The sequence below is a fragment of the Oncorhynchus keta genome, chromosome 2 (genome assembly GCF_023373465.1).
Source record: "Oncorhynchus keta strain PuntledgeMale-10-30-2019 chromosome 2, Oket_V2, whole genome shotgun sequence".
NCBI classification, from domain to species: Eukaryota; Metazoa; Chordata; class Actinopteri; order Salmoniformes; family Salmonidae; genus Oncorhynchus; species Oncorhynchus keta.
The window spans coordinates 16,813,896-16,841,027 of NC_068422.1; the positions used below are offsets into that span (position 1 = coordinate 16,813,896).

General features: G+C 40.4%; 1 protein-coding gene across 1 annotated transcript in view; it reads left to right on the forward strand.

Annotated features, from left to right (window-relative positions):
* Positions 1–27,132, forward strand: part of LOC127913265 (ADP-ribose glycohydrolase MACROD2-like) — a 496,709-nt gene that overhangs the window by 123,027 nt on the left and 346,550 nt on the right. Inside the window, exon 3 of the mRNA XM_052485172.1 lies at positions 20,996–21,026. Coding sequence (XP_052341132.1) covers positions 20,996–21,026 — 31 coding nt within the window. The remainder of the gene's footprint in view (positions 1–20,995; positions 21,027–27,132) is intronic.

A 27,132-nucleotide genomic window follows, 5' to 3' on the forward strand; every position in this document is an offset into this window, starting at 1 on the left:
CTTGGATTTTGCTTTAATCAACTGATTCACAAGATTCAAAATAATCAATTGCAATTTCATAGCTAACTTTTGCATTATTCATGAGAGTGACAAAATTGGTGAAGCATACATTAGTGGTTTAAAATCTATAACAAACCATTCCCTTTTGACGGTTTGTTATATACTGTCTGCAACCCAAAACCCATCTTCCCTAGATAGTGCTATGGGCCCTGGTCAAAAGTGCATTATATAGGGAATAGGGTGGCATTTGGGATGCAGCCACAGTGTACTGTATGCCGTTGCACATTCTGTTGGAAGGGAAAGAAGAGGTGCTCTACTTTAAAGCAGTGTTGTATATTACAGTGTGTGTGTGTGTGTGTGTGTGTGTGTGTGTGTGTGTGTGTGTGTGTGTGTGTGTGTGTGTGTGTGTGTGTGTGTGTGTGTGTGTGTGTGTGTGTGTGTGTGTGTGTGTGTGTGTGTGTGTGTGTGTGTGTGTGTGTGTGTGTGTGTGCGTGTAATAGACCATACACCGACAGAATAATTTCCCTGGTGACCAATTCAAAACCCACACTTTCTAAGCAAACAACCCAGCCAACACACACACACACACGCACCAGAAAATAATAACCTGAACTAGAGATCATAAGTCATAAATAGTGTACTTGATGCCATGAAGTTCATTATAGTGGTGGCCTGACTGTGTCAGACTTAATGAAGCAGAATGCTAACCTACATGAAGCGTAGGCTTGCTGCTTGTATTTTCTTGTGTTAGACAAATGGCCTCTGTTCTCGGGTGGGTTTCAAATATACTTGTAATAGGTTATTTCTACAAGCTAGCCGCACAGCCGTGAGAGAACAGTAATTGAACTTTGCTCTTCTACGAGTGATATGTCATCTAAAGGAATAACGTAATACTTCAGCAACGAATGCTATGGAAACCCATCCACCCATCTAAGAGCCCTGTCTCCAAAGATTGCAACAGCCATAGAAATACACTATGTGGACACCTGCTCGTCGAAAATCTCATTCCAAAATCATAGGCATTAATATGGAGTTGGTCCCCCCTTTGCTGCAATAACAGCCTCCACTCGTCTGGGATGGCTTTCCACTAGATGTAGGAACATACAGTTGAAGTCGGAAGTTTACATACACTTAGGTTGGAGTCATTAAAACTTGTTTTCCAACCACTCCACAATTGTCTTGTTTAACAAACTAGTTTTGGCAAGTCGGTTAGGACGGTTGCATGACACAAGTAGCCCTAATAGCTACATCCATAGAGATATCAGAGTGCAACCCTAATAGCTACATCCATAGAGATATCAGAGTGCAGCCCAAATAGCTACAGCCATAGAGATATCAGAGTGCAGCCCTAATAGCTACAGCCATAGAGATGTATGAGTGCAACCCTAATAGCTAAAGCCATAGAGATGTATGAGTGCAACCCTAATAGCTAAAGCCATAGAGATGTATGAGTGCAACCCTAATAGCTACAGCCATAGAGATGTATGAGTGCAACCCTAATAGCTACAGCCATAGAGATGTATGAGTGCAACCCTAATAGCTAAAGCCATAGAGATGTATGAGTGCAACCCTAATAGCTACAGCCATAGAGATGTATGAGTGCAACCCTAATAGCTACAGCCATAGAGATGTATGAGTGCAACCCTAATAGCTACAGCCATAGAGATGTATGAGTGCAACCCTAATAGCTAAAGCCATAGAGATGTATGAGTGCAACCCTAATAGCTAAAGCCATAGAGATGTATGAGTGCAACCCTAATAGCTACAGCCATAGAGATGTATGAGTGCAACCCTAATAGCTACAGCCATAGAGATGTATGAGTGCAACCCTAATAGCTAAAGCCATAGAGATGTATGAGTGCAACCCTAATAGCTAAAGCCATAGAGATGTATGAGTGCAACCCTAATAGCTAAAGCCATAGAGATGTATGAGTGCAACCCTAATAGCTACAGCCATAGAGATGTATGAGTGCAACCCTAATAGCTAAAGCCATAGAGATATCAGAGTGCAACCCTAATAGCTACATCCATAGAGATATCAGAGTGCAGCCCAAATAGCTACAGCCATAGAGATATCAGAGTGCAGCCCTAATAGCTACAGCCATAGAGATGTATGAGTGCAACCCTAATAGCTACAGCCATAGAGATGTATGAGTGCAACCCTAATAGCTACAGCCATAGAGATATCAGAGTGCAGCCCTAATAGCTACAGCCATAGAGATATCAGAGTGCAACCCTAATAGCTACAGCCATAGAGATATCAGAGTGCAACCCTAATAGCTACAGCCATAGAGATATCAGAGTGCAACCCTAATAGCTACAGCCATAGAGATATCAGAGTGCAGCCCTAATAGCTACAGCCATAGAGATATCAGAGTGCAACCCTAATAGCTACAGCCATAGAGATATCAGAGTGCAACCCCAATAGCTACAGCCATAGAGATATCAGAGTGCAACCCTAATAGCTACAGCCATAGAGATATCAGAGTGCAAACCTAATAGCTACAGCCATAGAGATACGAGTGCAACCCTAATAGCTACAGCCATAGAGATGTATGAGTGCAACGCTAATAGCTACAGCCATAGAGATACGAGTGCAACCCTAATAGCTACAGCCATAGAGATATCAGAGTGCAACCCTAATAGCTACAGCCATAGAGATGTATGAGTGCAACCCTAATAGCTACAGCCATAGAGATATCAGAGTGCAACCCTAATAGCTACAGCCATAGAGATGTATGAGTGCAACCCTAATAGCTACAGCCATAGAGATATCAGAGTGCAACCCTAATAGCTACAGCCATAGAGATATCAGAGTGCAACCCTAATAGCTACAGCCATAGAGGTATCAGAGTGCAACCCTAATAGCTACAGCCATAGAGATATCAGAGTGCAGCCCTAATAGCTACAGCCATAGAGATATCAGAGTGCAGCCCTAATAGCTACAGCCATAGAGATATCAGAGTGCAGCCCTAATAGCTACAGCCATAGAGATATCAGAGTGCAGCCCTAATAGCTACAGCCATAGAGATATCAGAGTGCAGCCCTAATAGCTACAGCCATAGACATATCAGAGTGCAGCCCCAATAGCTACAGCCATATAGACATATGCATGCAGCCCTAATAGCTACAGCCATAGAGACATATCAATGCAGCCCTAATAGCTACAGCCATAGTGACATATGAATGCAGCCCTAATAGCTACAGCCATATAGACATATGAATGCAGCCCTAATAGCTACATCCATGTAGACATATGAATGCAGCCCTAATAGCTACATCCATATAGACATATGCATGCAGCCCTAATAGCTACAGCCATATATAGACATATGCATGCAGCCCTAATAGCTACAGCCATAGAGACATATCAATGCAGCCCTAATAGCTACAGCCATAGACATATGAATGCAGCCCTAATAGCTACATCCATATAGACATATGAATGCAGCCCTAATAGCTACATCCATATAGACATATGAATGCAGCCCTAATAGCTACATCCATATAGACATATGAATGCAGCCCTAATAGCTACATCCATATAGACATATGAATGCAGCCCTAATAGCTACATCCATATAGACATATGAATGCAGCCCTAATAGCTACATCCATATAGACATATGCATGCAGCCCTAATAGCTACATCCATATAGACATATGCATGCAGCCCTAATAGCTACATCCATATAGACATATGAATGCAGCCCTAATAGCTACAGCCATATAGACATATGAATGCAGCCCTAATAGCTACATCCATATAGACATATGCATGCAGCCCTAATAGCTACATCCATATAGACATATGAATGCAGCCCTAATAGCTACATCCATATAGACATATGCATGCAGCCTAATAGCTACATCCATATAGACATATGAATGCAGCCTAATAGCTACATCCATATAGACATATGAATGCAGCCCTAATAGCTACATCCATATAGACATATGAATGCAGCCCTAATAGCTACATCCATATAGACATATGAATGCAGCCCTAATAGCTACATCCATATAGACATATGCATGCAGCCCTAATAGCTACAGCCGTATAGACATATGAATGCAGCCCTAATAGCTACAGCCATAGAGACATATGCATGCAGCCCTAATAGCTACAGCCATATAGACATATGAATGCAGCCCTAATAGCTACAGCCATAGAGACATATGCATGCAGCCCTAATAGCTACATCCATATAGACATATGCATGCAGCCCTAATAGCTACATCCATATAGACATATGAATGCAGCCCTAATAGCTACATCCATATAGACATATGAATGCAGCCCTAATAGCTACATCCATATAGACATATGCATGCAGCCCTAATAGCTACATCCATATAGACATATGAATGCAGCCCTAATAGCTACATCCATATAGACATATGAATGCAGCCCTAATAGCTACATCCATATAGACATATGCATGCAGCCCTAATAGCTACATCCATATAGACATATGAATGCAGCCCTAATAGCTACATCCATATAGACATATGAATGCAGCCCTAATAGCTACATCCATATAGACATATGCATGCAGCCCTAATAGCTACAGCCATAGAGACATATCAATGCAGCCCTAATAGCTACAGCCATATAGACATATGAATGCAGCCCTAATAGCTACATCCATATAGACATATGAATGCAGCCCTAATAGCTACATCCATATAGACATATGAATGCAGCCCTAATAGCTACAACCATATAAACATATGCATGCAGCCCTAATAGCTACAGCCATAGAGATACGTGAATGCAGCCCACACAATACAATAACACACAATACAATCACATACAATATAATAACAAACAATGTAATAACACACAATACAATCACATACAATACAATAACACACAATACAATAACAAACTATGTAATAACACACAATACAATAACATACAATACAATAACACACAATACAATAACACACAATACAATAACAGACAATACAATAACATACAATACAATAACACACAATACAATAACACACAATACAAAAACAGACAATATAATAAGAAACTATGTAATAACACACAATACAATAACATACAATACAATAACACACAATACAATAACACACAATACAATAACAGACAATACAATAACATACAATACAATAACACACAATAGAATAACACACAATACAAAAACAGACAATATAATAAGAAACTATGTAATAACACACAATACAATAACACACAATACAATAACACACAATACAATAACATACAATATAATAACACACAATACAATAACACACAATACAATAACATACAATACAATAACACACAATACAATAACAAACTATGTAATAACACACAATACAATAACATACAATACAATAACACACAATACAATAACACACAATACAATAACATACAATACAATAACACACAATACAATAACACACAATACAATAACACACAATACAATAACATACAATACAATAACATACAATACAATAACACACAATACAATAACACACAATACAATAACAGACAATACAATAACATACAATACAATAACACACAATACAATAACACACAATACAATAACAGACAATATAATAACAAACAATATAATAACACACAATACAATAACACACAATACAATAACATACAATACAATAACACACAATACAATAACACACAATACAATAACACACAATACAACAACATACAATACAATAACACACAATACAATAACAGACAATATAATAACAAACAATATAAAAACACACAATACAATAACACACAATACAATAACATACAATACAATAACACACAATACAATAACACACAATACAATAACACACAATACAATAACATACAATACAATAACACACAATACAATAACACACAATACAATAACAGACAATATAATAACAAACAATATAATAACACACAATACAATAACACACAATACAATAACATACAATACAATCACATACAATATAATAACACACAATACAATAACATACAATACAATAACACACAATACAATAACAAACAATGTAATAACACACAATACAATCACATACAATACAATAACACACAATACAATAACACACAATATAATAACACACAATATAATAACACACGATACAATAACAAACAATATAATAACACACAATATAATAACACACAATATAATAACACACAATATAATAACACACAATACAATAACATACAATACAATCACATACAATATAATAACACACAATACAATAACATACAATACAATAACACACAATACAATAACACAATACAATAACACACAATATAATAACACAATACAATAACACACATTACAATAACACACAATATAATAACACAATACAATAACACACAATACAATAATATACAATACAATAACAAACAATACAATAACACACAATATAATAACACAATACAATAACACACACTACAATAGCATACAATACAATAACATACAATACAATAACATACAATAACACACAATACAATAACACACAATACAATAACACACAATACAATCACATACAATACAATCACATACAATACAATAACACACAATACAATATCACAATACAATCACATAATTCAAAAGGCACTCGCACCTCTGAGCAATCTAATTTGCAGGTGCATGGCAACAATTGAACAAGATGAAGGAAAAAGGAAACCTCACACGGCTCTTGATAGGTTCACTGATATTTAATAAGCTTATGTATTGGCCTCGGCCTTCGTCAGAGCTTTTGTGATTTTTTTTTATGTGCCCCCTTATGTAGACCTGGCCCCTCCCACATCCATTCTACACATCGAATGGGGTTGTAGGCAAAGGGAAAAACAAATAAGTGCAACCGAATATATCAATATGCATTTCATAAATATTACAAAAGTGTATAAATAAGATGTATGAAACACGTCTGTAAAATCACAATGAGGACATAGCAAGTTTACATTAGTCATTGGGTACATCATACGAAAAACAGAGAAATCTTAAATAGGCACATAATTCATGTTCAAATTCACAACATAACATACATAGGCATTTCATCATTCAGTCCTTTAGGAAATAATGTCTGGAGGGTGAAAATCCCAAAACATTCCCTTCTAGTATTATTAATGTCACCTCCCCTGTCTGATATCTTAACTTTCACTATATGCCACAAAATCTAAAGGTGGAAATATCATGCTTCAGGTCATTGAAATGTACTGCGACTGGATAATCCCTGTCGTTTCTCCTCATTTAACTTTTATGTTTACTAATTCTCTGTTTGAGAGAGCGGGTGGTTTTACCAACATAACAGAGCCCACATGGACATTTAATAATGTAAATAACATGGGTGGTGGAACACTTAATGATGTCATTCATTTGGAACCGTTTTCCTGTGTGTGGGTGGCAGAAATATTCACACTTCATCATATTGTTGCACTGTGCACATCCTCTGCATTTATAGCATTCATTTGGTAGAGGGCGTAAAAGGGCCTGGCTGATTTTCTTTTGTGGCTGGCAGTTGGCATGAACCAATTTATCGCGTAAATTGCGAACTCTCCTATACACAATAAGTGGTGGATTTTTAAATTCAGCCGGCAAAACTGGGTCCGATGATAAAATATGCCAGTATTTCTTGACCACACCTCCCACTTTTAGCGAGTTCAAAGTATATGTAGTTGTGAACATTACGGAGTGTTCTTTGGCTTTAGCGGGGTGTTCTTTAACATACAATACAATAACACACAATATAATAACACAATACAATAACACAATACAATAACACACAATATAATAAATAACATACAATACAATAACACACAATACAATAACACACAATACAGTAACACACAATATAATAACACACACTATAATAACACACATTATAATAACACACAATACAATAACACAATACAATAACACACAATACAATAACACACAATACAATAACACAATACAATAACACACAATACTGTAACACACAATATAATAACACACAATATAATAACACACACTATAATAACACACATTATAATAACACACAATACAATAACACAATACAATAACACACAATACAATAACACACAATACAATAACACACAATACAATAACACAATACAATAACACACAATACAATAACACAATACAATAACACACAATATAATAACACACAATAGAATAACACACAATACAATAACACACAATACAATAACACACAATAGAATAACACACAATAGAATAACACACAATACAATATGGGAAATAATAGTGTCATAACTGTGTGACATATCCAGTTTATAAGTTTCACTTTGTTTAAAGCAGGACCGATAATAATAAATGCCATTTAGAAGAGGGTATTATCAATTGTATATATGGGTATCCCCAGCGGAAATCAAACCCACAACCTGTGGCATTGCTCTACCAACTGAGGCACAAATGACCAGCTCTAGTTGAATGTAAACATGGAAAGAACTCAACACTGATGATCAAATCAAATCCAATTTGATTGGTCACATACACATATTTAGCAAATGTTATTGCAGGTGTAGCTAAATGCTCAGTCTTGGTAATACAGTACATGATCACGGTGATTGTACTGTATGTACTGGACAGTGAATATATAGTATGGTGCTTACTGGGCTTGCTGCTTTCTCAATGGCTCACCAAAAAACTTGTCGACTTAAAAATCAAGCAACAAATGTTCTTCTTTTCATAAAGGTTCCTTTTTTGAGAATAGATGGTAACAATGTTTTTGTCATTTTGGAAAATAGCAGCTAAGCCTCAAGATGTTTACAGGGTATTGATCACCAGTGAGGTTGTTAATACTCAGAGCTGCGCTCCAGATTCATACATTTTCTACGACAATATTTGACTGCATCCGTTGACTGATTTATGGGTAAAATAAAAGCCTCGTGCCAGACGTGAATCAAGCCTCCAAGCAACTCGTCTTTCTGACATATTTTTATGATGTTTTTATTTCCCTTCCCTTCTGGCAGTAAGCAGGGCTTTGAGCCGGTAAGTAGGAAGTGACTGCATATGTCACAGGTTGCTTCCTATATAGCAACCGATTCCCTTTCTAGTGCAGTACTTTTGACAAGAACCCTATGGGCTTTGGTCAAAAGTAGTGCACTATATATAGGTAGTAGGGTGCCATTTGTGACACATTCACAGAGGTGTCAGTGTGTGAGATCAGGGGCACTTTACAATGTCCCGTAAAAGTGATTACCTAATGCATTCTCTCCTCACTCTTCAACCTGAGAGAGATCAATACTCTTTAATGGATCAGACAACTAACAAAATGAGGTGTAATTCATTATGCTGATACTGTGTCATCACCATTGGTCATGAGCGTGTGTGTGTGTGTGTGTGTGTGTGTGTGTGTGTGTGTGTGTGTGTGTGTGTGTGTGTGTGTGTGTGTGTGTGTGTGTGTGTGTGTGTGTGTGTGTGTGTGTGTGTGTGTGTGTGTGTGTGTGTGTGTGTGTGTGTGTGTGTGTGTGTGTGTGTGTGTGTGAGTGAGTGAGTGAGTGAGTGAGTGAGTGAGTGAGTGAGTGAGTGAGTGAGTGAGTGAGTGAGTGAGTGAGTGTCGAGTACGTTTCCCTTCCTGCGGATGTGTCAAGGTTTCCGATGATGTTAGCCGAGCTGAAGTTCAACTTCAGAGATTGACACTTCAGTCCTTTTAGCAGGCAGAGGATAATAATGATTGAATCTGGGTCCCAAATGGCAGCCTATTAGATATGTAGTGCATTACTTTTGATCAGAGCACTATATAGCATGCCGTTTGGGATGACTTCTGACTCTAGATCAGCATGATCAGTCAGCCCACTTCAATTTACTCTGAAGAATTGAGACCAAGGGCCTGCCGATTGCTGCTCATCTTGACTGAAGATGAAGATTTTTTCCATCAGACACTCGATATGATATGATACTCCGTAAAAATATCAAATGGATTCCTGATGGCGGGAGGAGCCTTAAGTCCTTTTTTATGAATGTCTCAAAAGTGTAATGCAGAATGAATCCAGAGAAGAGCTGGAAAGCGACAGATTTACTGTGGTTGAACTAGGTTAAGGATCAAGTGGATTCCAGATGAGTGATTGCAGTAGTTACTGATTCTTGCTGTTTTTAGACATGGTTTTGTCTGAGATTGTACCAACACAGACATGTTATCTTGTCTTTAGTCTAAACTGCCATCTCATTATTCAGAGTCCACTCATGTCTTGGTGACGTTTTTTTCATGGTCCTTCGTGCCGGAAACTAAATCAGTCTTTACATTTACATTTACATTTAAGTCATTTAGCAGACGCAGACATGCTCAGTGATCAGTTTGTTCTGTAAAGCCAACTCTTATGGTCGTTGTCATGCCATGACGACAATACAGCACAAACAGATCTGGGACCAGGTCTAAAACAGGGGAGAGTAACTAAAAATGGTTGTGCTTTTATTTTCCATGCATCATCTGTCTGTTTGTGTCAGACGGAGACTCTCGTCTGGTAAAGGTCAACGGTTTCTGTAAAGATTTAAATCACATCACCCACTAGGCAAAAACTGGTTGAATCCACGTTGTTTCCACCATTGCAACAACAAAAAATGTGGCGACATTGAATCAGTGAATGTTTTGTTGATTTAAAGTTGAATTCACGTTAGTTGACAACACAACCAAATGTAAATCAAAACTACACGTTGAACTGACGCCTGTGCCCAGTGGGAAACCTCTGAAGAGATATCCACCATGACACCCAGAACTACAGCCTGAGAAATAACAATAGCAAAGATGTGTCCCAACTGGAACCATATTCCCTATGTGTAGTGCACTACTTTTGACCAGGTCCCATTGGGCAGCCCTTGTAATGCACTATTTATTAATGTACTAGTAAAGTAATGCACTATTTATTAATGCACTAGTAAAGTAATGCACTATTTATTAATGCACTAGTAAAGTAATGCACTATTTATTAATGCACTAGTAACGTAATGCACTATTTATTAATGCACTAGTAACGTAATGCACTATTTATTAATGCACTAGTAAAGTAATCACTATTTCTTAATGCACTAGTAACGTAATGCACTATTTATTAATGCACTAGTAAAGTAATGCACTATTTATTAATGCACTAGTAACGTAATGCACTATTTATTAATGCACTAGTAACGTAATGCACTATTTATTAATGCACTAGTAAAGTAATCACTATTTATTAATGCACTAGTAACGTAATGCACTATTTATTAATGCACTAGTAATGTAATGCACTATTTATTAATGCACTAGTAAAGTAATCACTATTTCTTAATGTACTAGTAACGTAATGCACTATTTATTAATGCACTAGTAAAGTAATGCACTATTTATTAATGCACTAGTAACGTAATGCACTATTTATTAATGCACTAGTAAAGTAATCACTATTTCTTAATGCACTAGTAACGTAATGCACTATTTATTAATGCACTAGTAAAGTAATTACTATTTATTAATGCACTAGTAAAGTAATCACTATTTATTAATGCACTAGTAAAGTAATGCACTATTTATTAATGCACTAGTAACGTAATGCACTATTTATTAATGCACTAGTAAAGTAATCACTATTTCTTAATGCACTAGTAAAGTAATCCACTATGTATTAATGACTAGTAAAGTAATGCGCTATTTATTAAGGCACTAGTAAAGTAATCACTATTTCTTAATGCACTAGTAAAGTAAAGCACTATTTATTAATGCACTAGTAACGTAATGCACTATTTATTAATGCACTAGTAACGTAATGCACTATTTATTAATGCACTAGTAACGTAATACACTATTTATTAATGCACTAGTAAAGTAATGCACTATATATTAATGCACTAGTAAAGTAATGCACTATTTACTAATGACTAGTAAAGTAATGCACTATGTATTCATGCACTAGTAAAGTAATGCACTATTTATTAATGCACTAGTAAAGTAATGCACTATTTATTAATGCACTAGTAAAGTAATGCACTATTTATTAATGCACTAGTACAGTAATGCACTATTTATTAATGACTAGTAAAGTAATGCACTATTTATTAATGACTAGTAAAGTAATGCACTATTTACTAATGACCAGTAAAGTAATGCACAATATATTAATGCACTAGTAAAGTAATGCACTACTACCACTGGATAAAAACAGAGACAGTTTCACAAAAGCCAGAAAATAAAGGAGATGAGGTTGAAATCCAGACAGAAGCTATACAAGCCATACAAACCCCAATGGCCCGCTGGTCCGAGATATATTTTGAGGCTTGCCAACTCCTATAGTCATCGTAATGCCGAAAGAACATGGGAGTTGGCTATATACACTGAGGATACAAAACATTAAGACTGACCAGGTGAATCCAGGTGAAAGCTATGATCCCTTATTGATGTCACCAGTTAAATCAACTTCAATCAGTCAAGATGAAGGGGAGGAGACAGGTTAAAGAAGGATTTTTAATCCTTGAGACAATTGAGACATGGATTGTGCCATTCTGAGGGTGAATGGGCAAGACAAAATATTGAAGTCCCTTTGAACAGTGTATGGTATGTTCGAATGTTCATGATGTCACTGCGACAAACTTTCTCCAGCCTTTACTCTTGTGTAATATACACTGAGAATACAAAACATTAACAACGCTCTTTCAATGACATAGACTGACCAGGTGAATCCAGGTGAATGCTATGATCCCTTATTGATGTCATGTGTTAAATCAGCTTCAATCCGTGTAGATGAAGGGGAGGAGTCAGGTTAAAGAAGGATTTTTAAGCCTTGAGACAAATGAGACATGTATTGTGTATGTGTGCCATTCTGATGGTGAATGGGCAAGACAAAATATTTAAGTGCCTTTGAACAGGGTATGGTAGTAGGTGCCAGACGCACCAGTTTGTGTCAAGAACTGCAACGCTGCTGGGTTTTTCACGCTCAACAGTTTCCCAGTGTATCAAGAGCGGTCCACCACCCAAAGGACATCCAGCAAACTTCACACAACTGTGGAGTCAACATGGGCCAGCATCCCTGTGGAACGCTTTTCAAACCTTGTAGAGTCCAGGCCCCAACAAATTGAGTCTCTTTTGAGGGTAAAAAGGGGGGGGTGAAAATCCTATTAGGAATGTGTTCCTAATGTTTGGTATACCCAGTGTATATAGAGCACAAACAGACTTGGGACTAGATAGCTAGATAGACTAGATAACTCATCATCTGTGCTAATCAAAGAAAGCTCAGGGAGACTCGTTGTTTAACCAGTGAAATTAGTTATAAAAGGTCATTGTCACACCAAATATTAACAGATCTAGGAACTGACTATAGTATCTTGTGGTTAACATCCAAATATGTCACTCCAAATATGAACAGATCTGGGACCAGGCAACAGTGTATTGTGTTGAACAGCCAAATCAGGAAGCATGAATACAATCTCTTTTTGTTTACATCCATAATGAGAGGCTCTGACATTCTCTTCTCACTGAAATTAAAGTTGTCATTTGAAATCTCATCCCTGCTCTAAGTTTTATGTGTTTGATGTTGTGTCTGTGCAACCTTCTTTCTGGCAGACTTTGTTTTTAATGCACCCAGACTCACACATTGGATATTATGAAACATAATCAAAATAAGGCGAATCAGCTTAAACATTGCTAAATACATCTTCATGCCGTTCACTGGGTGGGTCAACTTTTATTCTTTGTGTCTGTGCAACCAACACTGGCAGACTTTGATTTTTAATAGGTGTTTCTAACGCTTACTTATTATCTGTTATATTCACAGGGTCAGCTTGACAAACAACACAAGTTGTTAGTTAGACCAATTTAGCTCTTCACAGATTGATTTATTCAGGCCAATTAAGTTCCAACACAGAGTGATTTATTTAGGCCAACTAAGTTCTTACACAGAGTGATTTCAGCACTTACAATGGGTGTTATTCTTTGATGAATTCTTACTACTCTTCTAGAGCTCTATATTAATCTCACTGTGTTCTGTAAATTGTGGTGAAATGGCCCTAATCCATTTGTCATTCTATTATATTTCTGTATAGTGGCTACGCCTGTTGATGAATGTAAGAAGTAAAGCACGTATTCAGCTGCTTTTAAAGACAAATGGGAGCTTTTGAAAAAATATTTTCTCTTTACTGTTTATTAAATGTATTAATATACTTTATAAGATGAATGTGGAATGGGGAAGACATACAGAAGGCTCTATGGATCATAATGTACTTGGCCACAGAAGTGGAGGGAGGGAGGGAGGCAAAGGGAAAGCGAGAGGGGAAGCGAGAGAGAGAGAGAGAGAGAGCGAGAGAGGGAAAGCGAGAGAGGGAAAGGGAGAGAGAGAGAGAGAGAGAGAGAGAGAGAGGGAAAGCGAGAGAGAGAGAGAGAGAGAGAGAGAGAGAGAGAGGGAAAGCGAGAGAGAGAGAGAGAGAGAGAGAGAGGGAAAGCGAGAGAGAGAGAGAGAGAGAGAGAGAGAGAGAGAGAGAGAGAGAGAGAGAGAGAGAGAGAGAGTGAGAAGTAAAGAGTACTGAATCTATTTTCAGCTGTAAAGCCATGTTTGAATAATATGTCTACTGTAGGAAAGTACTGGATACTTTGTATAATCTTTTAGAAAAGTACAGTCATAAATATCAGTTATGCTCCAATCCAATAACGTCAGCAAGAAAAAAGGAGCTGATCGTGGACAACAGGAAACGGAAGGCCGAGCACGCCCCCATCCACATCGACAGGGCTGTAGTGGAGCAGGTTGAGAGCTTCAAGTTCCTTGGTGTCTACATCACAGTCGTGAAGAGGGCACGACAACGCCTCTTCCCCCTCAGGAGGCTGAAAAGATTTGGGATGGACCCTCAGATCCTCAAAAAGTTCTACAGCTGCACCCTTGAGAGCATGTTGTCTGACTGCATCAAAGACTCCACCCACCCAAGTCATAGTCTCTGCTACCGCATGGCAAGCGGTACCGAAGCACCAAGTCTAGAACCAACAGGACCCTGAACAGCTTTTACCCTCAAGCCATAAGATTGCTAAATAGTTAGTTATATAGTTAACCATTAGTAACCCGGACTATCTGCATTGGTCTTTTTTGCACTAACTGTTTTGACTCATCACATATGCTGCTGTTGCTACTGTTTATTATCTATCCCATTGAACATCGACTCGGTACTGGTAACCTCATGTATATCGCCTAGTTATCGTTACTCATTGTGTATTTATTCCTCCTGTTATTATTTCCCTATTTTTCTATTGGGAAGGGCCCATAAGTAGGCATTTCACTGTTAGTCTACACCTGTTTTTAGAGAGAAAGACAGAGAGAGAGACAGAGAGCCAGAGAGAGAGAGACAGAGAGACAGAAAGAGAGAGACAGAGAGACAGAAAGAGAGAGACAGAGAGACAGAGAGACAGAAAGGAAGACAGAAAGACAGACAGAGAGACAGAGAGCCAGAGAGAGAGAGACAGAAAGAGAGAAAGAGAGAGACAGAGACAGAAAGAGAGCCAGAGAGAGAGAGAGAGACAGAGAGCCATAAAGAGAGAGCCAGAAAGAGAGAGCCAGAGAGAGAGAGCCAGAGACAGAGAGAGAGAGAGAGACAGAGAGTGTGATAATGTCCAGTCCTCGTGGTAAAGTCCAGTCCTCGTGGTAAAGTCCAGTCCTCGTGGTAACGTCCAGTCCTCGTGGTAACGTCCAGTCCTTGTGGTAACTTCCAGTCCTTGTGGTAACGTCCAGTCCTCGTGGTAACGTCCAGTCCTCGTGGTAACATCCAGTCCTCGTGGTAATGTCCAGTCCTCGTGGTAACGTCCAGTCCTCGTGGTAACATCCAGTCCTTGTGGTAACGTCCAGTCCTTGTGGTAACGTCCAATCCTCGTGGTAACGTCCAGTCCTTGTGGTAACGTCCAGTCCTTGTGGTAACGTCCAGTCCTTGTGGTAACGTCCAATCCTCGTGGTAACGTCCAGTCGTTGTGGTAACGTCCAGTCCTTGTGGTAACATCCTGGAACATCAATGAGTGGAAACTCAATCTGATATTTGGTGCATATATAGGTAGACAGACAGACAGACAGAAATACAGGCTGGTGGGTGGGTGGGCTGTTGGGTGTGTGTGTGTGTGTGTGTGTGTGTGTGTGTGTGTGTGTGTGTGTGTGTGTGTGTGTGTGTGTGTGTGTGTGTGTGTGTGTGTGTGTGTGTGTGTGTGCACGAGAGAGAGAGCTCTGGCTCCCGGGACAGATCAATCTGATTCATTTTTTCATTATGATATTCATGAGTATAATTACTATGCAGAGAGATGTACCTTTGGATCCACCATAGTGCTGATCTACTGTTCCCCTTAGGACAAGTCCCTGCTAGCTAGTCTGTGTGTATGTGGTTGTGTGTGTGGCCACATCCGCTGTCTCGCCGCAATATGGCTTCAATTTAATCACACAACATTAATTAGTCCAATATTGTGACAGCCTTTTTTGAATATGTCAATGTCTGGTGTGCTTTATAAGTAGATGTGTGTGGGTGAAAACTTGCATTGGTGTGTGTGTGCATTAAGTTGTCTATTGCTTTTCAGTAGCTCTGAAACTAACTCATTTTGATATCAAAAGTTTTTCGCAACACTGTGTGAAAGTTATGTAATCAATCGCCAATGTTAACTTTTTTAATTTGGGCTATGACAGTCTACTACAAATCAGTCTGCCAGTATTTTTGACAGTAGTTCAATCTGAAGCCAGTATGGTGATTGAAGTGATTGAAATGCATCAGAAAGGTATTGGGAAGTTCAGAAGAACATCAGGCAATCATTTTTTATGAGCTTCTGTGTAGACAATGATTTTATTTTTTATGGGGTGGATCAGCTTTAATATTGCACATAGATTGTTGCTTCCATCAATGGAATTGTCTGCATCATTTCCAATCCCCCATATATTTTTTTGTATAGACATATGTTTTTGAAATATATTTTCCTTCATTATTTTCCCTCATTATTTTCCCCTTGATGATGTCCATTACCCCCCTGTGATTTAACGCCACTCTGTTCTTGTGGCTTGTGGTCATAGTAGCGGGAAACATACACTACATCTAAACTCAGCAAACAAAGAAACGTCCTCTCACTGTCAACTATGTTTATTTTCAGCAAACCGAACATGTGTAAATAGTTGTATGAACATAACAAGATTCAACAACAGAGACATAAACTGAACAAGTTCCACAGACGTGACTAACAGAAATTGAATAATGTGTCCCTGAACAAAGGGGGGGTCAAAATCAAAAGTCCCAGTCAGTATCTGGTGTGGCCACCAGCTTCATTAAGTACTGCAGTGCATCTCCTCTTCATGGACTGCACCAGATTTGCCAGTTCTTGCTGTGAGATGTTACCCCACTCTTCCACCAAGGCACCTTCAAGTTCCCGGACATTTCTGGACGGAAATGGCCCTGGACCTCACCCTCCGATCCAACAGGTTCCAGACGTGCTCAATGGGATTGAGATCCGGGCTCTTCACTGGCCATGGAAGAACACTGACATTCCTGTCTTGCAGGAAATCATGCACAGAACGAGCAGTATGGCTGGTGGGATTGTCATGCTGGAGGGTCATGTCAGGGAGAGTACCACACGAGGGAGGAGGATGTCTTCCCTGTAACGCACAGCATTGAGATTGCCTGCAATGACAACAAGCTCCGTCCGATGATGCTGTGACACACTGTCCCAGACTGTCCCGGACCCTCCACCTCCAAATCGATCCCGCTCCAGAGTACAGGCCTCTGTGTAACGCTCATTCCTTCGATGATAAACGCGAATCCGACCATCACCCCTGGTGAAACAAAACTGCGACTCGTCAGTGAAGAGCACTTTTTTTCAGTCCTGTCTGGTCCAGCGACGGCGGGTTTGTGCCCATTTGCGACGTTGTTGCCGGTGATGTCTGGTGAGGACCTGCCTTACAACAGGCCTACAAGCCCTCAGTCCAGCCTCTCTCAGCCTATTGCGGACAGTCTGAGCACAGATGAAGGGATTGTGCGTTCCTGGTGTAACTCAAGCAGTTGTTGTTGCCATCCTGTACCTGTCCGGCAGGTGTGATGTTCGGATGTACCGATCCTGTGCAGGTGTTGTTACACATGGTCTGCCACTGCGAGGACGAACAGCTGTCCGTCCTTTCTTCCTGTAGCACTGTTTTAGGCATCTCACAGTACGGACATCACAATTTATTTCTCTGGCCACATCTGCAGTCCTCATGGCTCCTTGCAGCATGCCTAAGGCACGTTCACGCAGATGAGCAGGGACCCTGGGCATCTTTATTTTGGTGTTTTTCAGAGTCAGTATAAAGGCATCTAAGTTTTCATAACTGTGACCTTAATTGCCTACCGTCTGTAAGCTGTTAGTGTCTTAACGACCGTTCCACAGGTGCATGTTCGTTAATTTTTTGTGGTTCATTGAACAAGCATGGGAAACAGTGTTTACACCCTTTACAATGAAGATCTGTGAAGTTATTTGGAATTTTACAAAGTATCTTTGAAAGACAGGGTCCTGAAAAAGGGCTGCTTCTTTTTTTGCTGAGTTTATGTGTGTATGTGAACCCCCCTTTGAATTAGTGGATTTGGTTATTTCATGCACACCTTTGGCTGACAGGTGTATAAAATCAAGCACACAGCCATGCAATCGCCGCCATTGGTCTCTGGAGTAGTGGAAATGCATTCTCTGGAGTGATGAATCACGCTTCACCATCTGGCAGTCCGACGGACGAATCTGGGTTTGGTAGATGCCAGGAGAACACTACCTGTCCGAATGCATTTAAGGAGGAATGCTGGCCTGGGGATGTTTTTTATGTTTCAGGCTAGGCCCTTTCATTTCAGTGAAGGGTAAATCTTGATACTACAGCATACAATAACATTCTAGACTTGGCTGGCCTGCACAGAGCCCTGACCTCAAACCCATCGTACAACTTTGGGATGAATTGGAACACCGACTGCTAGCCATGCCTAATTACCCAATATCAGTGCCCGATCTCACTAATGCTCTTGTGGCTGAATGGAAGCATGTCCCCGCAGCAATGCTTGAACATCTAGTGGAAAGCCTTTCCAGAAGAGTGGACGCTGTTATGTCTGCGAAGGGGGGGACAAATTCCATATTAATGCCCATGATTTTGGAATGAGATGTTCGACGAGCAGGTGTCCACATACACTTGGTCATGTAGTGTACGTACGTATACCTGAGAGACTTATCTTTCAATGATGAGGTTGTTGTAGCTTATTAAACCATTCAAAAGATCGTGACATACAGTGCCTTGTGAAAGTATTCGGCCCCCTTGAACTTTGTGACCTTTTGCCACATTTCAGGCTTCAAACACAAAGATATAAAACTGTATTTTTTTTGTGAAGAATCAACAACAAGTGGGACACAATCATTTATTGGATATTTCAAACTTTTTTAACAAATCAAAAACTGAAAAATTGGGCATGCAAAACTATTCAGCCCCTTTACTTTCAGTGCAGCAAACTCTCTCCAGAAGTTCAGTGAGGATCTCTGAATGATCCAATGTTGACCTAAATGACTAATGATGATAAATACAATCCACCTGTGTGTAATCAAGTCTCCGTATAAATGCACCTGCACTGTGATAGTCTCAGAGGTCCGTTAAAAGCGCAGAGAGCATCATGAAGAACAAGGAACACACCAGGCAGGTCCGAGATACTGTTGTGAAGAAGTTTAAAGCCGGAATTGGGTACAAAAAGATTTCCCAAGCTTTAAACATCCCAAGGAGCACTGTGCAAGCGATAATATTGAAATGGAAGGAGTATCAGACCACTGCAAATCTACCAAGACCTGGCCGTCCCTCTAAACTTTCAGCTCATACAAGGAGAAGAATGATCAGAGATGCAGCCAAGAGGCCCATGATCACTCTGGATGAACTGCAGAGATCTACAGCTGAGGTGGGACACTCTGTCCATAGGACAACAATCAGTCGTATATTGCACAAATCTGGCCTTTATGGAAGAGTGGCAAGAAGAAAGCCATTTCTTAAAGATATCCATAAAAAGTGTTGTTTAAAGTATGCCACAAGCCACCTGGGAGACACACCAAACATGTGGAAGAAGGTGCTCTGGTCAGATGAAACCAAAATTGAACTTTTTCGCAACAATGCAAAACTTTATGTTTGGTGTAAAAGCAACACAGCTCATCACCCTGAACACACCATCCCCACTGTCAAATATGGTGGTGGCAGCATCATGGTTTGGGCCTGCTTTTCTTCAGCAGGGACAGTGAAGATGGTTAAAATTGATGGGAAGATGGATGGAGCCAAATACAGGACCATTCTGGAAGAAAACCTGATGGAGTCTGCAAAAGACCTGAGACTGGGACAGAGATTTGTCTTCCAACAATACAATGATCCAAAACATAAAGCAAAATCTACAATGGAATGGTTCAAAAATAAACATATCCAGGTGTTCGAATGGCCAAGTCAAAGTCCAGACCTGAATCCAATCGAGAATCTGTGGAAAGAACTGAAAACTGCTGTTCACAAATGCTCTCCATCCAACCTCACTGAGCTCGAGCTGTTTTGCAAGGAGGAATGGGAAAACATTTCAGTCTCTCGATGTGCATTTCAGTCTCTCATCATAACTAGTTTTTTATAAATCACATGTAAGGTATGTTAGTGTCTGCTTCCAAAATGGTACCCTATTCCTTATATGGTGTTCTACTTATTATCAGAGCCCATAGGGCTCTGGTCTAAAGTAGTGCACTATATAAAGGGAATATGGTGCCATTTGGGATACAGATTCGGTATGTTATGTTCGTGCTGTACTTAGTAGGAAATGAAAAGGAGCACAGAGTAGAATGGTTTCAAAGGCCACCAATTGAGAGCAATATTAAAGACAGTCAGTAAATAATAGAAACTGACACGTTTTATTTTACTACCTGCTGGCTTAACTTTCTCTATCCCCATGCTAGAGAGATGGAAAATAACCAATACCTCTGCGTACTTGGCATTTTACAATGTACATTTTATAATGTGAACATGCACTGACCGTCATCTCTCTCTTTCTTTCCACAGGCCTTCCCATGTATATCCACAGGAATCTACGGTAAGGCTTGTTCTTTTCTATCTGTGTGTTACTGTATATCTTGAATGTGTATTCATGTGTCGTACATTTTCACTCTAACCTACTATTTCCGATCATTCTTATTATCCATTCAGAACTATCCTCGATGTATGACGTTTCATTCCACATAATTGCTCGTGACTGTGTGTCTCTGCAGTCTTCTGCCAATGACGGTCTGTCACACCACACCACTCCATTCCTAGCGGAGGAGGTTTGTGAGAGAGAGGAATGGAAGGGTACAGAAGGAAGTTTGTGAGAGAGAGGGGAAGAGGAGGAGGTTTATGAGAGAGGGGGGTAGAGAAGGAGGTTTGTGAGAGAGAAGGGGTAGAGGAGGAGTTTTGTGAGAGAGAGTGTAGAGGAGGAGGTTTGTGAGAGAGAGGAGTAGAAGAGGCGGTTTGTGAGAGAGGGTAGAGGAGAAGATTTGTGAGAGAGAGGGATGGAGAGAGTGGGTAGAGGAGGAGGTTTGTGAGAGAGAGAGGGGTAGAGGAAGAGGTTTGTGAGAGAGAGGGGTAGAGGAGGAGGTTTGTGAGAAAGGGGGTAGAGGAGGAGGTTTGTGAGAATGAGGGAGGGTAGAGGAGGAGGTTTGTGAGAGAGAGGGGGTAGAGGAGGAGGTTTGTGAGAGAGAGGGATGGAGGAGGAGGTTTGTGAGAGAGGGGGTAGAGGAGGAGGTTTATGAGAGAGAGGGGGTAGAGGAGGAGGTTTGTGAGAGAGAGGGGTAGAGGAGGAGGTTTGTGAGAGAGGGGGGTAGAGGAGGAGGTTTGTGAGAATGAGGGGGTAGAGGAGGAGGTTTGTGAGAGAGAGGGATGGAGAGAGGGGGGTAGAGGAGGAGGCTTCAGAGGCAGTACAGTATGATGATGTAATGTAATCCCTCCCCCAGTACTATTTACTTATTCTTTTTCTATTTTCATTTAACCTTTATTTTACTAGGCAAGTCAGTTAAGAACAAATTCTTATTTACAATGACGGCCTACACCTGCCAAACCCGGACAACACTGAGCCAATTGTGCACCTCCCTATGGGACTCCCAATCACGGCCGGTCGTGATACTGTCTGGATTTGAACCGGGGTGTCTGTAGTGAAGCCTCTAGTACTGAGATGCAGTGCCTTAGACTGCTGCTCCACTCAGGAACCCAGTTCTACTAACTGATCAGGTGTTGGCATGTTTACTGATGGATCAAGGCTTACTGTATTTGTTTACATTTGATAGTATGATTAAGGTCAAGTCCTCTTTGTACGTTTTCTCATGAAAGGTGCAAAGGACTCTTTCTTTTCTTCCTCTAACTCTTCCTCTCACTTGGTCCCCTCACATACACACTGAGACACACTGAGACACGCATTGTAATGGAGTGTCTGTGTGTGACCCATTTACAGCGAAACAAATCCACAGCCCCCACAAAGTGACAGAGAGGAACGAGGGACCGAGTTGTCCAGGGCCTCAGTGGCTGCTGCCTCAGTGGTGGTGGAGAGGAAAAACAGGTTTGTCAGGACGGCTAAGGCTAATTGACACCCTCCTTCTCCTCCCTCACGCCCCCTTATTCCAGCAGGCTCCGTCACCGCTGACAGATGATTGGGAGAGCACGGGGTAGGGCGTCGCCAGGGGTGCACAGGGGCTACCTCTACATCTACCTCAGACGACCGTGCAGGAAGGAAGAAAAATGACTCCCGGCTCCGTGCTGACAGTCCAATCCCTCAGTCCGGCCCATTAGCCCCAGCAGAGATTCTGCAGCGGTCGGGCAGCGCACTGGTTAGCGTGTCGGCATGCGGGTGGGGGAGGGAGGGAGGGAAAAAGGGACGGACGTACCACCCATAAACAAACTGGCACCCACCATAGGGTCGTGAGGTCGCGAGGCATGATAGAGGTTATTTAGTGTTGGTCCTGTTCTCCCATCAATCATGGGCGGCTCCCGCCACACGACCAACCTGTGGTTCAAACGGATTATTCCTTCTGAGTAGCAGACACCTCTCAATGTCTTCACAACACCGACATAATCAAGAAATTCCTCACCCGAGGTGAAGGATTTCAACCTGCAGTATATACAGTACAGTCTGGTATGAGAGACCTTGCAGAGGCCTAATTTCTGCTGGCACTGAGAGAGAGAGAACACTTTAGAACAGCCTTGTAATGGGCTGCAGTATTGGAGGGTTTATGAGAGGCTTGAGATTATCAATCTGGGCACGGACCGGAAGGAGGGTCTACGTCCCAAATGGCACCCTATTCCCTTTATAGTGCACTACTTTTTAAAAACCAGGGCCCTATATAAAGGGAATAGAGTCCCATTTGGGATACACCCAACGAAGGTCGAGCTAGCACCATGTCAAGCCATAGATGGGAGCATTAAGTCTCACATTTATCTGACAGATTCAGCCATACCCTGGCATTCAGAACCCTATCAGACCAATCAGCCTTCTAAACACCAAAACACCTGCTTCTAGTTCTGAACACCTACCTGTTAGACCTGGGTTCAAATGGTATTCAACATCATGTCAAATACTTTATCTGGGCTTGATTGAGTTTGCCTGGCGCAAATGAAACCAATAGAATAGTCTTAAATGTGCAAACCCCGCCCACTTGGCATTCGAAGCAAGCTAAGCAAACATTCAAAGAATTGAAAACATTTTGATAATATTTGAAAGTGTATGTACCTTTGACACCCTATTGCCTATATAGTGCACTTCTTTTGGCCTGAGACCTATGAGGAATAGGGTGCCATTTGGAACGCTATCCAGGTCTGGTAGTCCGTGTTTATTCATCCCTCCTCCTCGTCCGTCTTTGAAGGATTTGAAAGGATATTGTTGACAAAGGGGTTTTACAGTGACTGGTGGTTGTCGGAGATATGTGGCTATGTGTAATCCTCAGAGATTCTATTTGCCTCCCAAATGGCACCCTATTCCCTACATAGTGCACTACTTTTGACCGGAGTCCACTAGGGTCACAGCCACATATCACAGACTACCACCAAAAGTAGTGCTCTATGTAGGGAATAGGGTACCATTTGGGCCACAGCCTATATCTGTATAGCCACACCATAATCCACCCAGGCTCTGTGGGTGTGATGTCCAGTGTGTCCAGACAGACACCTTGAGCCCAGTGTGGTGTCCAGCTCAAAGAGTCAGAGAGAGTCAGAAAGGGTTAGAGAGGGTCAGAGAGGGTTAGAGATTGTCAGAGATTGTCAGAGAGGGTTAGAGAGGGTCAGAGTAGCTAATAGTTTTCACCCAGCCGACTAACGCTGAGCTTTCTGGCTCATGCACTCACACACAAACACAAACCTTCTAACTCTCTCCATCTCCGGTCAGGATAAGCACACACCAACACACACACTCCTCCCTCTTAACCCCTCCATATCTGGTCAAGATCCTCCCCTCCCATAATGCCTACTTCTGGGAGGATGTGCTGTATCAGTGGGTAACAGAGAACTAGGGCCCACTCCCTATTCCCTATACTGTATACAGATGTAGGATGTTAATTTGAGCCAGTTTGCTACATCAGGAAAATAATGCTTCAGCAACATGGTGGTGGACTCCGAAAGAGGTGCCGGTTTAGATTATAGGCGCAACTGTCCTGGGGTCCTGGTTAGAGGACAGAAATGACCCGTGGTCCTGGTTAGAGGACAGAAATGACACGAAGGAGACAGAAATCCACACTTTATTACCACACACACACACACACACACACGCACACACACACGCACACACACACAGCAAACAGGAAGAGGAATAGGATTGGTGAAAGTGAATAGTGGTTTTCTGTAGTGGACAGAAAAAACAGGACATATATACTGAGTTTACCAAACAGGAGCTGGTCTATTAGGAATTGGTCTAACTAACAACTTGTGTTGTTTGTCAAGCCGATCCTGTGAATATGACAGATAATAAGTAAGCGTTAGAAACATCTATTCAAAATCAAAGTCTGCCAGTGTTGGTTGCACAGACACAAAGAATAAAAGTTGACCCACCCAGTGAACGGCATGAAGATGTATTTAGCAATGTTTAAGCTGATTCGCCTTATTTTGATTATGTTTCATAATATCCAATGTGTGAGTCTGGGTGCATTAAAAACAAAGTCTGCCAGAAAGAAGGTTGCACAGACACAACATCAAACACATAAAACTTAGAGCAGGGATGAGATTTCAAATGACAACTTTAATTTCAGTGAGAAGAGAATGTCAGAGCCTCTCATTATGGATGTAAACAAAAAGAGATTGTATTCATGCTTCCTGATTTGGCTGTTCAACACAATACACTGTTGCCTGGTCCCAGATCTGTTCATATTTGGAGTGACATATTTGGATGTTAACCACAAGATACTATAGTCAGTTCCTAGATCTGTTAATATTTGGTGTGACAATGACCTTTTATAACTAATTTCACTGGTTAAACAACGAGTCTCCCTGAGCTTTCTTTGATTAGCACAGATGATGAGTTATCTAGTCTATCTAGCTATCTAGTCCCAAGTCTGTTTGTGCTCTATATACACTGGGTATACCAAACATTAGGAACACATTCCTAATATTTATTTGCACACCCCCACCCTTTCGCCCTCAAAAGAGCCTCAAGTCGTCAGTTCATGGACTCTACAAGGTTTCGAAGGCGTTCCACAGGGATGTTGGTCCAAGTTGACTCCAATGCTTCCCACAGTTGTGTGAAGTTGGCTGGATGTCCTTATTGATACACTGGGAAACTGTTGAGCGTGAAAAACCCAGCAGCGTTGCAGTTCTGGACACAAACTGGTGCGTCTGGCACCTACTACCATACCCTGTTCAAAGGCACTTAAATATTTTGTCTTGCCCATTCACCATCAGAATGGCACACATACACAATACATGTCTCATTTGTCTCAAGGCTTAAAAATCCTTCTTTAACCTGACTCCTCCCCTTCATCTACACGGATTGAAGCTGATTTAACACATGACATCAATAAGGGATCATAGCATTCACCTGGATTCACCTGGTCAGTCTATGTCATTGAAAGAGCGTTGTTAATGTTTTGTATTCTCAGTGTATATTACACAAGAGTAAAGCCTGGAGAAAGTTTGTCGCAGTGACATCATGAACATTCGGCCGACATCTAACTTGTCGTTGTTGTTATGAAAAACGACAGCTTCTGCATGACAGAAGCCAATATGATATATCCATCAGTTAAAAATGAATGTATTAAATGTCAACCTATCATGACAGGCAACTAAAAGCAACTTTCTAAACAGTATTTTAGTTAGATGCTATCTAGTTAGCTAGATCTCTGGCTAGCCAGTTTCATAAAATGACCAGAGTATAGCTGACAGTCTTAACCTTATCTCCTTTTAATTATTTTATCCAGAAAATAACCCCACAACAACATCATTATTTACAAGCGTACAGAAAATAACTCCACAACAACATCATTATTTACAAGCGTACAGAAAATAACCCCACAACAACATCATTATTTACAAGCGTACAGAAAATAACCCCACAACAACATCATTATTTACAAGCGTACAGAAAATAACCCCACAACAACATCATTATTTACAAGCGTACAGAAAATAACCCCACAACAACATCATTATTTACAAGCGTACAGAAAATTACCCCACAACAACATCATTATTTACAAGCGTACAGAAAATAAACCCACAACAACATCATTATTTACAAGCGTACAGAAAATAACCCCACAACAACATCATTATTTACAAGCGTACAGAAAATAACCCCACAACAACATCATTATTTACAAGCGTACAGAAAATTAACCCACAACAACATCATTATTTACAAGCGTACAGAAAATAAACCCACAACAACATCATTATTTACAAGCGTACAGAAAATAAACCCACAACAACATCATTATTTACAAGCGTACAGAAAATAGCTTACGGATTATGAGTGTGACAAAATAAAGGTAATATTATCTGAGAAATGATTAACTCTACACTCGTTAACAGATGGATTTGTTGCTGTAATAGCTCAGTAACCACGTCAACGGACGTTGTGACAGTCGCAGAGACATGAGCTTTTTTCATGCCTGTGCAACATGGAAATCTACAGTTGCAGCGACGTTCTACAGACAGAGTGTAAATGAAATGTTCTATTGACCAGCGACACT